The 14,851-nt window shown below is 43.4% G+C and overlaps 2 protein-coding genes across 2 annotated transcripts in view; both read left to right on the top strand.

The window, feature by feature from the left end:
* The window catches only part of grb2b (growth factor receptor-bound protein 2b), a 14,616-nt gene extending 11,093 nt beyond the window's left edge, over positions 1 to 3,523 (top strand). Inside the window, exons 3-6 of the mRNA XM_008330773.3 lie at positions 278 to 375; positions 1,725 to 1,847; positions 2,226 to 2,403; positions 2,672 to 3,523. Coding sequence (XP_008328995.1) covers positions 278 to 375; positions 1,725 to 1,847; positions 2,226 to 2,403; positions 2,672 to 2,857 — 585 coding nt within the window. The 3' untranslated portion in view covers positions 2,858 to 3,523. The remainder of the gene's footprint in view (positions 1 to 277; positions 376 to 1,724; positions 1,848 to 2,225; positions 2,404 to 2,671) is intronic.
* Positions 3,524 to 6,860: 3,337 nt separating this feature from the next.
* bptf (bromodomain PHD finger transcription factor) overlaps positions 6,861 to 14,851 on the top strand; it is a 23,310-nt gene continuing 15,319 nt past the window's right edge. Inside the window, exons 1-10 of the mRNA XM_025064484.1 lie at positions 6,861 to 7,854; positions 8,958 to 9,780; positions 10,294 to 10,514; positions 11,145 to 11,279; positions 11,363 to 11,515; positions 13,207 to 13,386; positions 13,480 to 13,565; positions 13,659 to 14,014; positions 14,414 to 14,545; positions 14,644 to 14,773. Of these exons, the coding sequence (XP_024920252.1) occupies positions 7,329 to 7,854; positions 8,958 to 9,780; positions 10,294 to 10,514; positions 11,145 to 11,279; positions 11,363 to 11,515; positions 13,207 to 13,386; positions 13,480 to 13,565; positions 13,659 to 14,014; positions 14,414 to 14,545; positions 14,644 to 14,773 (2,742 nt within the window). The 5' untranslated portion in view covers positions 6,861 to 7,328. The remainder of the gene's footprint in view (positions 7,855 to 8,957; positions 9,781 to 10,293; positions 10,515 to 11,144; positions 11,280 to 11,362; positions 11,516 to 13,206; positions 13,387 to 13,479; positions 13,566 to 13,658; positions 14,015 to 14,413; positions 14,546 to 14,643; positions 14,774 to 14,851) is intronic.

Genomic DNA, 14,851 nt, shown 5'->3' with positions numbered 1-14,851 from the left:
CTTCGAGGAGTGTGTGAGCCCCCAGTGTCCCCCCCCCCCCCCCATCCTCCCACATGAACACTGGTGTAGTGCAGGGTGATCAGAAGAGTGAGGCCAAAGACACCTGGTATTCTCTCCATCAAGAAGAAGAAGGAGGAGGAGGAGCTTTTTTAAACCAAGTTCCTCCTCCATTTAACCTAGGCAACTGTCACTGACATGTGTGTAGCACTCACCTGGTTCTCTTCTCACCTGGTTCTCTTCTCACCTGGTTCTCTTCTCTGTCCCTTGTCAACACCAGGTATTAAATGAAGAGTGTGATCAGAACTGGTACAAGGCAGAGCTTAACGGAAAAGACGGATTCATTCCCAAGAATTACATTGAGATGAGAGCCCATCCGTAAGTCTGACACCTGTGTGTGTGTGTGTGTGTGTGTGTGTGTGTGCGTGCGTTGTAAGTGCTGTGGTCTTGACTGTGTTTATGTGAAACCAATATTTACCTGGTTGTTCCCTGTGTTCCTCTTGGGTTCTGACATGATTGACGATGAAGCCAATCATACGTTTTCATTGACTTATGATTAGTGATGCATCAGAAACAGAATTCTTGGCCGAAACCCAAACGAAAATAAGGAAACCAAGGCTGAAAACTGAATCAGTTTAAAGAACTGATTCTATAATTATTAGTACCATGTCATTGATGTCTTTGATGTCATTGATGTCATTGATGACTGTGAACTGAACCTCAATAAAATCAAGGCACTGTGATTGAATAAAAGAATAATAAATGAATAATTGTCAAAATAATTCACTGTCAAATGTCGAGCAGAGAAATCAAATCAGCTGATAGTCAGACAGGAAGTCAGAACAGAACAGTCTACCTGTTATTATTATTGTTTGAGGAACTCACAGAACATATCAGACAATCAGGGTGCTGCTCTGTGATCTTCTCCGTCTCCAAGCAGGTTCTCCACGTCCATCGCGGCAGTTCAGTTCTTGTCTGTGCTGCTTTATTCCCTCATCCCAGGAATGATGTTTCTATCGTGGATCAAGTAAAGTGGTGATGTAGATCAGAGTCAAACAGAACAGATCAAACGTGTGCTGACAGACTAGGATCATTACACGTTTGTCATATCTCTGTCTGTGGGTCTTTCTCAGATATATTGACGTCCACAGACATGTTGGTACTTTCAGACGAGCTGTGCTCGTCACGGTTTTTGCTTGTGTCATCATAACTTCCTGTTTCGGCCGCGTTGATTTGTGATAAAAGTCTCTCAGCCGAGAACTGAAAATGCACTTTTGGGCCATTTTTGGATGGAAATTTTTGGTAGCCGAATATTCTGTGCATCCCCAGTAATGATGTCATTCATTATTATTTCTTCACTAAAATATAATGAGTGTCATTTAGTTTGTTACTTCGTAAGAAACAAGTTTCAGTCTCTCTCTCTCTCTCTCTGTGTCCGTCTGTTCATCCGTCCATCTGTCTGTCTGTCTATCTGTCCGTCTGTTCATCCGTCCATCTGTCTATCTGTCCGTCTGTCTGTCTGTACCTTTGTCCCTCCTCCTCATTCCTCCCTTTTGAATGAGCATTTTCATTATAAACAAATGTTGCTGATCAAGTGATAAACAGACCATGGAGACACCCAAATGAGGCTCCAGTATTTGAATAGTTCCAGTTGTTTCCTGTTTCTCTTTTTATTTCTGTCACATGTGCCTCTCTGACAAACACACTTCCTGTCTGTCTTTCTTCAGGTGGTTCTTCGGGAAGATTCCTCGTGCCAAAGCTGAGGAGATGCTAAACAAACAGAGGCATGATGGAGCTTTCCTCATCAGAGAGAGCGAGAGCGCCCCCGGAGACTTCTCCCTGTCTGTGAAGTGAGCAGCACATGTCACACTGGATACATCACTGGACATTTGTTTATGACTGATCACGTCCACCAGTTTCCACAAACCTGGAGAGAGGCGTAATTAGCAAAACCACTTCCTTATTCTTTGGAAGTCTCAGTGCTGCCCTCTCCTGACCATGTATGGTCTTTTATGATGATCTCAAACTGTTGGATTGTTTTTTTGCAGTTTTTTTTTTTCCATTTCCTCTTTTTTTTTTTTTTTTTTTTTTTTCATTCTGAGTTACGTCACTTCACTAAGACAAGGAAAACGTTTTTGAATTTGTTTTTTCTCCATCCTTTATTGCAATTACATTTTATGATTCTGTAAATAAAATCCTTACCAATGTCTCACCATGACTTTTTCCAGGTTTGGAAATGATGTCCAGCACTTCAAAGTCCTTCGTGATGGGGCTGGAAAGTATTTCCTTTGGGTGGTGAAGTTTAACTCTCTCAACGAGCTGGTGGAATACCACCGCACCACCTCCGTCTCACGCAATCAGCAGATCTTTCTTCGAGACATTGAGCAGGTCCACCCGGCCCACCAGGTAAAAAAACAGACTCATGACACCGAGCTGACACTTCAATCTTGTTAACTTGTTATAAAAATCTATGATTCTCATCAGGCACATCCGTAACACTAATGCACGCACAAAAATGATTTTTATTGCGAGCCCTTTGTGACTCAATTATCAACATTAGCTCCAACAGTCCTGGTACAGACACCAGAGGATGGAAACACCAATTGACCTTTGACCTATCCTGGTGCATTTGAACCAGACTTTGATGTTTGTCGTCTTCCTCTCACACTCACAGCATCCCACGTACGTGCAGGCGCTCTTCGACTTCGCCCCACAGGAGGAAGGAGAGCTGGGTTTCCGACGTGGTGACGTGATCCAAGTCCTTGACAACTCTGACCCCAACTGGTGGAAAGGCGGCTGCCACGGCCTAACGGGCATGTTCCCCCGCAACTACGTCACCCCTGTCAATCGGAGCATGTAAACAGTCAGAACCATGTGAAACCAGAACAACACAGCGACCATCACTACCATCATCGCCATCATGATTATCGTTCGATCTTCATTAGCCTCCCCCCACCTCCATGACCCCCCACCCCCCCGTCCCTCTTGGCCATTCCATGATAATAAGGGCAGATGGGAGGAATGCAGCAAAACTAAAAGAGAAGAGACAGGATGGTTCTGGGTGGGTGACACCCCTCCTCCCCCCTGACACTCACCCACCCACCAGTGATGAACACCTCTGAGGATTCAACTGTGTGTGAGTGAGATCAGAAAGTAAAGTGTAACGCAGTGACCATGAAGATTCTCAGCAGCTTCTGTCTCCTCCTCCTCCTCCTCAAACTTCCTAACATTCTGCCGTTTTCTTTTTTCTATTTTTTATTTTGATTGTTTTCTCCTTTTGGCGCATGGTGTTCCATCTCCTAAATGAAATGCCGACCCATTAAATCTTAACGCTGTTTTAAAGACAAAATAAGTTAAAAAAAAGAAAAAAAAAAGAATGATTTTTAAATAATGTGCAAAAAAAGACCAGAGGATGGAGATGATGCCATTGATAGTGCAGCACAAGTTTCCATGTTGTTCTCCTCATTGGCACGTGAGCGTTGTACATCAGCCGACGGCTGTATAAATAAATCAACTATAGAGAGAATCCATTTTTAAGAATATATATTATATATTTGTATGTGTGTGTCTGTTTTTCCTCTCCTACGTCTGTGTCTGTCTGGATGAGACCATGTAGCTCCACAGGCTGTTGAAACCTGGAGATTGACAAGTTTGTCCCTCCTGAGGATCCATTAGTTTCATATGAAAAGGTTCAAATGAATGACGTGCAGCTGTTGATGACCAGCAGGTGGAGCCATGAAAGCTGCAGAGAGAAATATAAAAAGTCAACATGAGGTGACGTGAGTTGCGGCCTTGTGTCTTGGGCTGTGGATGTAGCCCAGAGCATAGACTTTTACACCAAGGAGTCACGTGGTCAGGTGGAGCACAGCCATTACAGTCATTACAGTCATTACATGCATGCATGCAGACACTCTTCCCCACGTTACACCAGCAGGTGGCGTGGGTGCCGACTTTGGATAATCACAGTGTAAGAATGATGAGGTGTGAGAGCTTCAACCATGTCACAGTGCTTTCTGATGGACATCTGTTTTTCTCTCCTTGGCTTTTTCTCCTCTCAGCCTGATCCTTGTCCAGCGTGGTGTGTGCTCCAGCACTTTTTGGTCCAACATTTTATTTCTGGTCCTGTGTATGTGTGTGCGTGCATGCGCGTGTGTGTGAGTACCTACCGTGTTCTTGGTTCTGTTTCTGGTTCTCTCTGGATAGTGCCTTTCTCTCTAGTGTTTCAGTGTCTCTCACCTGCTACGTTGAGCCCCCCCCCCCCCACCCCCCCCCCCCCTCATGGGGTTTTCCAGTTCTGTGCAGTGAAAAAAATCCCACCTGTCTTACCCTTTCATTCCTCCTCTGTGCCTCATCGTCCTCCCCCATGTGGAACTCTTCTTCTACTTATTTAATGTTGCTCGCCTTGTTTTACCTAATACGGATACGGTTTTTTTTTTTTTGCTCTTTTTTATTTGCATTTTTGTTTATTTTTTGTTTTGTTTTCCAATTAATAAAATGCAATTATTAAAAAAGGAGAACTTTGTCCTGTTTCCTTTGATAAGAGAAACAAAGGTTGGTGCTAGAATATTCTACATTCACCTTTATCCAAGGCCTAAAAGACAAACTTAATTGTATTTGGTAACTTAATAACTGCCTGAGGATGGCGCCACAGGAGAGAGAAACGGTCATTGACATATCAGTGTGGAAGGTTTCTCAGGTGATTGGAGGAGGGGCCACACCTCTGAGGTTATGGTTGTGTTTTTGAGTTATTTCAAATTAATTTAATTGAAATCATCCAAAAAGAGCTACACTTTTGGTTTGTTTGAATTACTTTTTACTACAATTAAGTGAACTTTTTAAAAATCTCTGCTCTCTGTGTATGCTGTACATTTAAACTTGGAACCTGCTGCAGATTTCCCATTATATCATTTCACTTCATTTATCGTGTTTTTTCTGAGTCAAAAGAGTTTTCTGGAAATGTGACAAAGAGCAGAGAGAAGTGACGGTGAGTCAGGAAGTGGTGTCAGCTCCAGCTCACTGTGTACAGTCACATTTCTTTAAGAAGCAAGTGCTCATCCCTGTGTCCGTATGTGTGAACTTATGCATGTGTGGGTCATGTGCCTGTGTCACATGATCATTGGAGGCAGTGAGGAGGAAGCTGCAGTTCAGTCGTGGTTTTTCCTTCACCTCCTCTATCTTCTCCCTGTCTTTCTGTTTTTCTCAGCCTCTCTATAATCCCCCCTCTTATCCCCCCATCTCCTCTTATTCGTCTTGTATGTATTCAAACACTTTGACGTTTGTCATGTTTGTTGTCTTTAGTGCATTTTTGACCTTCCCCGCAGAAAACTATGACTTTTCACACAAAAAACCTCAAAGCGTATAAAAAACCCTTCCTGATGTAGGCTGTAGCATAATAACTGCTCAAGTGCTTTTGTTAAGATTGAAAGGGCATTTGCCGTATGGTGCCGCCCTGGTGGTGGAAGAAGAGTTGTTCCTGCATTTAAACCTCAAAGCTGTTTGTCAGTGTTTGGACATTGGGAGATGATCAGAGGATTTGTGAGGACATTTTGGTGGACAGTTGAAAAGATTATAGTCATCGTCCTGTTTGCACACGTCCCTCAGCATCCTAATTATACATGCTGGCATTCTTATGTTTGCAGTGCAGTCTAGACAGACACACTTTCCTGTGGAGTCACATCAAATATGAGATGGTTCAAATAAGTTGAGTGAATCTGTTTGGGGTTTGAAAAAACACACATCTGTGGTGGGCAGATGGAGTTCCAAGTGTGGAGAGTAGCAACTTGGTGTCACAACAGAGGTCTTTGTTCAGTAATCAGGCTTGACGCTGCTGTCTGAAGTACCTGACGAAGGTGAAGCAGTCAAAGCAGCTGGACACCAGAGGTCAACTGTACAAAACAGGGGATGATGGGGGCTGTGGTGGAGGTGGATGATCATGATCCTCTTTGATGGACGCTGGTGGTGGAAAGGAAAGACCTCTACTCCTCGACTTCACATTACTGAACATCTGCAGGACTTGCAAGACTTGTTCTAAAGCCACCCTGTTTTTGATTTTATGGTTATGCTTCCACCTAGTGGCTGATTTCCAAAAGCTATTTTACTCGATATTAAATGGAGATTTATTTTACACACACGCAAAAAAAAAAAAAAAAAAAAAAGAAAAGAAAATGAAAGGCTTATAAATTTCATATAAAAGTTTTTAATATAAGACTGTTTTAGTAGAGGATTCGAAAATAAACCTCCACAATGATGGGTGAAGTTCCTAACACTGAGTCGTCATCCAAGTAGGTGGTATTTTATTTTAGCCTTATCGATAATTAAAATGACGTGACAGCGACAAGAAATAATAACCACCGTTGATGCAATTTAATATAGGCTATAGAGAAATGTCTTCATAACATTCTCAACAGTGTACATTAATTATAATGACAATATGTTTCTTATAATACTACGGCAGGATTCGAACATGCGCGGGGACCCGCCGGGGAGACCCCGATAGAGTTCTAGTCCATCGCATAATAGACTGCTAGGACACACACACACACACACACACACACACACACACACACATATATTTCTGTAAACAGACACTGTATGAATAAACATACATATATACATATCTATATACGCATTGACATGTGAAGAGACAATTAACCATTCCCCACAAGTTTGTTGTCATAGGTAAACGTTGCAAACACCAGGACAAGTCTGTGTAGAATTGGTTCGTTTCTCACAGTATAAGTAGTAAAAGAAACACAGTGGTTTGTGCTGTAAACTTTTTCCTTTAATCTCTATAGCAACGCTTTGCGTCAACCACATTGGACTAAAACAACGATGAACTGAGACAAAATGGAAGTTGCAGGTTTTAGATTAACAAAGTAATGTATTATAGGAAGAATAGTTAATAACAACAATATTTAATTTGTGTTATTATTATATGCATATGTCCGTGTAAATTTATACCTGGGTCGAAACATTTTAATGTTAAAAAATGTTTCCCTTGAAAACATGGATGTATTTGTTAGAATTAGTCGTTAGGGCTCATTGTTGCTACAGTGCTGTGGGACCACGTGACTCGTCCACTGTGAGGAGGGCCTGCTGTTTGTTCAGCCACAGCGGCAGAGAAGAAAGATGGCGGCTCTAAGCGAACCAAAGCGGGACGCCGGGCTAACGTTTTGAGCTCTTACATCTTATGATAGACGGAGTAACCACGGGGGTCCTACGCCGTCTAAGACCCCACCAGTCCCGCATTGTCGCATTGCTGCTATTGTTTATATTAGTGTAGGAAAATATACGCAAAAATAGCGTTTGTAAAATAACAAGTTTAGCTTATCATGCGAGGAAAAAGAGGCAGGCCGCCTAAACCCCTGCCAACCGAGGAGTCGTCCCCTGCTTCTGCTTCTGCTCCTGCTACGGCCCGGGGCTTGCGACCCCGGAGGAACATAAAGCCTCGGCCGCGAGACAGTGGAGACGAAGAGAGCCCCACGAGGGAGATCACTAAGCCGGCCAAGAAGAAGAGAGGGGGACCTGGCTCTTCTACGCGGGGTAGGGGACGAGGCAGAGGTGGCGGTAGAGGAGGCAGAGGGGGTCGTGGAGGAAGGCGGACGGCTGCACCCATAACTGTGGTTTACGATGACCACGAAAGCGACGAGGAGGACGATGCTGTCAGTTTAAGGTCGGAGGAGGACGAGTACATTGAAGAGGATCTGCCGTCGGAGGAGGACGAGGCCCTCAAAGAGGAGTCCGATTGCCTCGATGATGATGTTCTGGACGAGGAGGTGGAGGAGCTGGAGGATGATGATGCCAGTTACTGTACGGAGAGTAGCTTTCGGAGCCAGAGCACACACGCCAGCACTCCGGGTAAATACGAGTGTGGTTGCGGTGGCAGCAGCGTCTCAACATGCTGTGCTGGACCTTAGATGTACACATGTGTTTTCTTCCGTTGCTTTTATTATCAGTGGAGGGAGCTGTGAGGTTATTGTTCAAAATGGAGAAGGCACACTGCATCAACACAGGCCGCAGAATTGCTGCTGCTCTTGTAGATGGATCCGTTTATCATCAGCACAACATATCGCCGGCGTCATCTTTTAAAATACACTTCGCACCCCGTTGTAATAATCCACATATTGACATTAAAATTTAACTATATGGCCCTGTATTGCCCCATACTCGTGTCTGGGTAGCAGCATCAAATGCTAAAGCTAAAGCTAGCAGGTGACATCGACCAGTGTTGCTGCTGTCATTAAGACTCATTCACGTTTGTTTGCTCCTTCTTTATGTGGCGAAGACTACATTAGGCGCCAATTCGATCAGTATTGTCTGTTTATTAAAGTTAATTCTTCAGATAGGGAAAACAGAGAGCTAGCCTAGTTAGCTTGTAAAGTACTAGACCTGTCAATGTTTTGGCTTAACTAAACCTTTACTTCATTAGTATTTAACTTAAAATGTTCCATAAAAAACCCGACGCAGAACAACGGATGTTCTGCGTCGTTTAATGTAGAACTCCAGCGTTTGTGTTTAATTGTTCTCTCTGCAATGTAATTAGCCGGACAGCTAGTGTTTACGTCCATTCAAAAACATGCCTAATGTCACGGCTTACGCCGACTCAGCTAAATAAGCACGTGTTTGTGTTTGCTACCGTCCATAAGAGTGAGTTAACATTTACAGACAAAATGTTGTTTTTACTCATTAAAAACGCGAAAGACAATGAAAAAGACGGATTTTTAGAAATTAGAAAATGCTGAAGATTATCTGTTCTGTTTAAGACAGAGCTAAAAGAAAGTGAAAATGTCATCATGTTGTCCTCAGTAGTTTGTGACAGCTTGATCAACAGTAAGACAGAGGAAACAGGTCGGTGTTAAGGCAGTGCCTGTAAAACAGGTGGTAACATTGTTAACAGTGTTGGGATTACACTGCAGAATGTTTCTCAAGTGATACATGTCTGATGTATCTCTATTCTACAGGAAAGAAAAAAATCCGAGCTCCCCGACCTCGGACTCCCATTCTGGAGGAGAAGGAGATTCCACCTCTTGAGCTTCCTGACAGTGCCAAGGATCTTCTGGTACCTAACGAGGAGCTGCTTAACGTCATCTCAATCTACGAGGTGCTACGAAACTTTAGCACTGTGCTGCGTCTCTCGCCCTTCCGTTTTGAGGACTTCTGTGCCGCCCTTGTGGGTCAGGAGCAGTGCACTTTAATAGCAGAGACCCACACTTCTCTTTTGAAGGCCATTTTACGTGAAGAAGACTCCTCCAACACTACCTTTGGTCCTGCTGACCTCAAGGACAGTGTCCATTCCACTCTGTATTTTATTGACGGCATGACATGGCCTGAAGTTTTGCGCGCGTACTGTGAAAGTGACAAGGAGTACCATCATGTTCTTCCACATTTGGAGGTGGATGAGTATCCTTACGGACATCTGGAAGGAAAGATTAAGGTGCTGCAGTTCCTGGTGGACCAGTTTCTCACCACCAACATTGCTCGTGAGGAGCTCATGTCGGATGGTAGCACGCACTATGACGATCACTGTCGTGTGTGTCACCGCCTGGGTGACCTGCTGTGCTGTGAGACCTGCCCCGCTGTTTACCACCTGGAGTGTGTGAAACCACCACTGGAGGCAGTTCCAGAGGACGACTGGCAGTGTGAGATCTGTGTGGCACACAAGGTTCCTGGTGTGACAGACTGTGTCTCCGAGGCACAGAAGAACAAGCCGTACATTCGCCAGGAGCCCATCGGCTACGATCGCCACCAGAGGAAATACTGGTTCCTCAACAGAAGGATTATAGTGTAAGTAAAATACAAATGAAAAATAGTTCAAACCTGGGGTTCACGCCAAATCAGAAAATGACTCGGTGTGGTTCCACTGTGTTCATTTCTTGTGGGTGTCTTTTGAATTGTAATATTTCCAGTTCTGATTCTTTTGATTAATTTCAATCCTGTTAAAGTTATTCTTTTAACCTTTTTACACAAGAGAATGACGTCATTGCAAAAATTTAGATCATGTGACTGAACATGTACTGAACCTCATAACTACACCTAACCCTTGAAACAGGATGCTGCATGCTTATCTAGCGCCACCTGTATTTTGATAATGTAGTTTAAAGTAAGTTGTAAGTCCGGAGCCAACTTTCACTGAGACCAGACGTCTATATTCCACTTCCTGTTTGCAGTTTGTCATCTGAATGTATTTCCTGTAAGGTTTCTGTGACGAGTTTATGTCACAGCAACTGTACATCAACCTCTCGGACACGTCGGTGTCAGTGGTTTCATCTAAACACCTGTCATGTCCTTATTCCTTAGCGAGGAGGACGGTGAGCACCAGAAGAAAAAGATCTGGTACTTTAGCATTCAGGTGCAGCTGGAGGAGCTGATGGAGCGATTGGATAAGGAGTACTGGGAGATGGACCTGTACACCACACTGGAGGAGATGAAGGAGGAGGTGCACACTCACATGGCAGTTACAGAGGAGCTCACCAACAAGGCCAGAGGAACAAACAAAGCCTACCTCACCGCTCTCAAAGGTAGGGTGTCCGTCTTTCAAGGTTGTACAATCTACAGCAGGGGTCACCAACGTGGTGCTGGTGGGGGGGCACTTGGTAGCCCCCGTGGACTGCCTAAGGTGGTGGTGTTCCTGTGCTTTTTGAATCACACTGTCAGTGACGTTTAAATGACGACGGAAAGAGAAGTGTCTGCTGTTGTCTGTCCCAGAATTAGTTTTCTTTTTAATCGTTATTACATTGTTTGGGAAGTAAGTAAGTTTTTTATATTACTAAGTGTCCTGGAGTTTCACAAAGGTCGGTGACCCGTGGTCTGCTGCCCTCTCTTTGGTATTCTCTTTTTTCTTTCAATGAACTGAATTATTTTTATTTTCACTACGTCTGTTTTGTTACTTTAGAGTCGGTCAGTTCTCCTGGACCTTGGTGTGGACTCTGGTGTCGTCAACAGAAACCTATACGTTCTTTCATATTGAAGATGTGGCATTTTTTAAAACCCTCTGCTCTCTGCTGTGTTCTTTTGTGTCCATCATAGATTCGACATGGATCTGTCTTCCTTTGTTTATCATCATCATTATGTAACTGTTGTTACTAAACATGGTGCAGCATTTCATTTAACAATCACTAAATGAATGATATTTGTCAATTGTTACACAGATTACATCATGGGACATCTGAAGGTCAGGATGGAGGTCAAAGCAGCAGAAGACACTGCTGCGTCCATGTCCCAGCTGGGTACCAACCAGGACAAAGAACCAGAGTCCAGACCCCCCGGAGAGGCCACTTCTGAAGGTGAAAATAATCTTCATTATTTCTTGAATGTGCCTTTAGAATATGTTTGAAGTCGGCTGTCGTGTATTTTTGTCATGTCTCAGCAGCTGATGCAGAGGACAGCTCTGTGTCTGATCCTGTCCCAGACCCCCAGGATTCCACCCCACTCAAAACAGTGGCTGGCGAGACAATTGAGAAAATGGACACCAGTCAGGACAGTGAGGCGGCAACAGCGGGGGAAGAGCAGGAAAAGACAGGTGACAAATGTCTGACTGTCCACCTCCTACTTTTCTACTGGAACCTCAGCTACATCTGATTGGACCTAACCCTAACCCTTCTCCTCCTCCAACGAAGCACATGTAAATTTGACTTAGGATGATGGCGGTCCACTGACTGTGTCGTCAGTTGTATTTAACTTTAAGGTCTGTAGTTCTATGTCTGACTTTGTCCACTCTTGAGTCACTTCATGTCTTCATGTCATCTGACACAGTGATGTGTCCAGGTCCTAAATTGTCCAACATTTGACTGTGAACGGTTTTAGAGTGGCATCATAAAAAAACTTAAATGTTGAATCTATTATTAGTCTTATTATTATTATTTATTACTTTTTATCATCTTTAGAGATTATAACCATAGAAAATCACAAAGGCAGAAATTAATCTGAATTACAGTGTTCCCTCTCTATATCGCAGTTCTCCTTTCGCTCCCTCAGTACATTACAGATTTATTTTAATCCATTCCGCGGAAGTTTTGCTATATTGCATTTTTTATATATTTATTTTTTATATAAATATATAAAATATATTTATATATATACTGTATATATTTTAATTTCCAATACTTTCATTAATTTTGTGATACAAAACATTTTCTAACCTAAAACAATTAAACAGTAGAAATATAGCATAAATAACCTAAAAGACATTATAAAATAATTATAAATACTAAATTAATAATAAATATTGGCTTAAAAAATTGCTTTGTTTACCTGACGAGATTCTATTGGCTAGTTGAGCGTTCATTCTCCTGTCCCTCACTCTGATTGGCTCCTTCATCTCCCCTTGTCTGTCCTCCACTACAGTTCGTTGCTGTAAAGTTAGCTGAAAGTTGACCCTAATCTAACGTCCTACGATGTCTCCTAAACCCCTCCGATCATCTTCTCCCACTTCTGTTACCAAGTCCAAACCAAGACGCTGACACAGATGACAGTTAACAATAATGTCCGCTCCTGCCTGTGCCCGGCCTTCATCTACGGTCCGTCCATCTTGGCCAGTGTCTCTCCTCTGTTCACTCTCCTCTCTCCTTGGTCCCGGCTCCTCCTGATATGAGGAGAGGAGCAGATTACTCCAACTGCCCTCACCTCCGTCACCACTCCCGTGCTCTCCCTCCTGCAGCTGAGCGCTAACCTCCGTTGCGTCATGTATTTAATTTATTGACGTCATATGTTTCTTATATTTCCATTCTACAACTGTACTGTGAATATAACTGTGGGGGGGAGGGGGTGATACAGTCTACGGAGGGTTGATAACAGTGTGGGGGAGGTTCGTAAAGGGTTAATATATACGTCTATAATATATTAACTATCTCACCTCTACTTTGTGGATTTTCCCTTTCGCGGTGGGTCTTAGAACAGAACTACCGTGATAGGAGAGGGACCACTGTATATAGGTGTCTGTTGTTTGTTCTCTCCTGTGGTCGTGCTTTCTGTTGCATCTCAAGAGCGAAGCCAATTTTGGTTTGGCTATTTCATTTTGGCTAATTTCAGGTGAAGTGCTCACTTTGATCAGACAACTTTGTTTTGTTGGGTTCTGTAGATGGCTTTTAAAAATGTTATTCCTGCAACAAATAGAACGTTTTATTTGGTGTTGTTTTTGACTAAAAGATTGTCATTCAATTCACTGCAGCATCTTGAATATTAATGTGTTTTTGATGCCGACCGTCTCCTCAGGTGAGAATGGAAAAGTCCTGCATCCTGAAGACTCTGGGGTCAAAACCCTGGCTCAGCCACAGCAGCAGCAGTCTCAGAGTGACACCAGTTGTGGTTGGAGTGAGAACATCAGGAGACCAGAACCTCCGGACCTGGTGGATCGATCCTCCTGGTCCTCCTTTACCAGCCAGGATGCAACAGGTGAACAGGAGGCGGGAGGAGGCAAAACATGGATTCAAGTCAGTGTGTTGAGTTGAATTGTACCAATGGTGTTCTCTGCTTTGTGAACTATAGAGGACCATACTGAACGGATGACGAGTGATGTCATGAGAGCACCAGAGCTAGGTTTAAATATTCAGATACCTAGAGGTAGCAGAGAGGTAAGACTTTTTCCAAAATATCTACATTTTTCTACTGTGTATTTTGTTAGTTTAAAACTTTTCTTACTTGGCGTTTGTTTAACCCCTGGTTAGTCTTCTCCTCTACGTTCAGAGGGGGGCGACCCTCTGCGACTCAGCATCTTGAAAAAAGAGCTGGCATTGAATCTGAACAGCCTGTTCAAACTGGGCCAGGAGGGAAAGTACAGAGTTTACCACAACCAGTACAGCACCAATGTCCTGGCACTCAACAAACATCAGCACCGCGAGGACCATGACAAGAGACGACACCTGTCGCACAAGTTCAGCCTGACCACCGCCGCCGAGTTTAAATGGAACGGCTCAATCTATGGCTCACGGAGCCTGACGGTCTCCACCCTCCGACTCACCATCATCCAACTGGAAACAAATGTACCTGGACCTTTTATGCATCCTAACTGGGCGTCACACAGGTAAAATTAAAATAATAATTTTATTTGATAAAAAACAAATAATAATGTAATGAAAAGAAAGGAGTAAATAACACACAGTAAACGATAAAGTTATTTTTTAGGAAGGAAAAAAAGTACTTGCTGTTGACCATGAGTGACAGCACTGACACAGGTTACTGATGACAGAAACAAGAGGTGTTTGTAAAATTCTGAGCCCAATCTTAAACCAGTGTTACATACCAGTGTATGTCTGGGGCTGACTCCTTCAGCCAGTCATGTACTACAGACCTTTATGTGTAACTGTGGGTATCAGTATATTCTTTGGCATCCCTCCCACAGTACTGTATAAACATGCCCCTTACTTTGGGAACCATCAGTTTGGAGCTCATTCAGTGGGTGGTTGTGCATTTCTTTGCCTAGAACCAACTGGAACAAAGCAGTGCAAATGTGCAGCAAGGCCCGAGAGTTTGCTTTGGCCTTGGCCATCCTGGAGTGTGCCATCAAACCTGTGGTCATGCTGCCCGTGTGGAGAGATTCTCTGGGCCACACAAGGTGAAGAAGGCGTTTCAACACCACTCTCATCTACAAACAGTGACCTGTGAATCCTGGAGTGGAAAAGGTCTTATATTGTACTTTTTCCTTTGTTTCAGGCTTCATCGAATGACATCCATGGAGAGGGAGGAGAAAGAGAAGCTGAAAAAACGAGAGAAAAAACTTGAAGATGAGGAAACTTTGCAGCAGGCCACATGGGTGAAGTACACCATCCCCATCAAACACCAGGTGAAACTGCATGGTTTTTTGGTTGTTGTTCTTTCTTCAACATTTGTAATCAAACATTATTTTCTGACAGATTTTTCC

Source organism: Cynoglossus semilaevis, chromosome 17 (assembly GCF_000523025.1).
Source record: "Cynoglossus semilaevis isolate Cse_v1.0 chromosome 17, Cse_v1.0, whole genome shotgun sequence".
Lineage (NCBI taxonomy): Eukaryota > Metazoa > Chordata > Actinopteri > Pleuronectiformes > Cynoglossidae > Cynoglossus > Cynoglossus semilaevis.
This window is presented reverse-complemented; position numbering and strand designations above follow the sequence as displayed.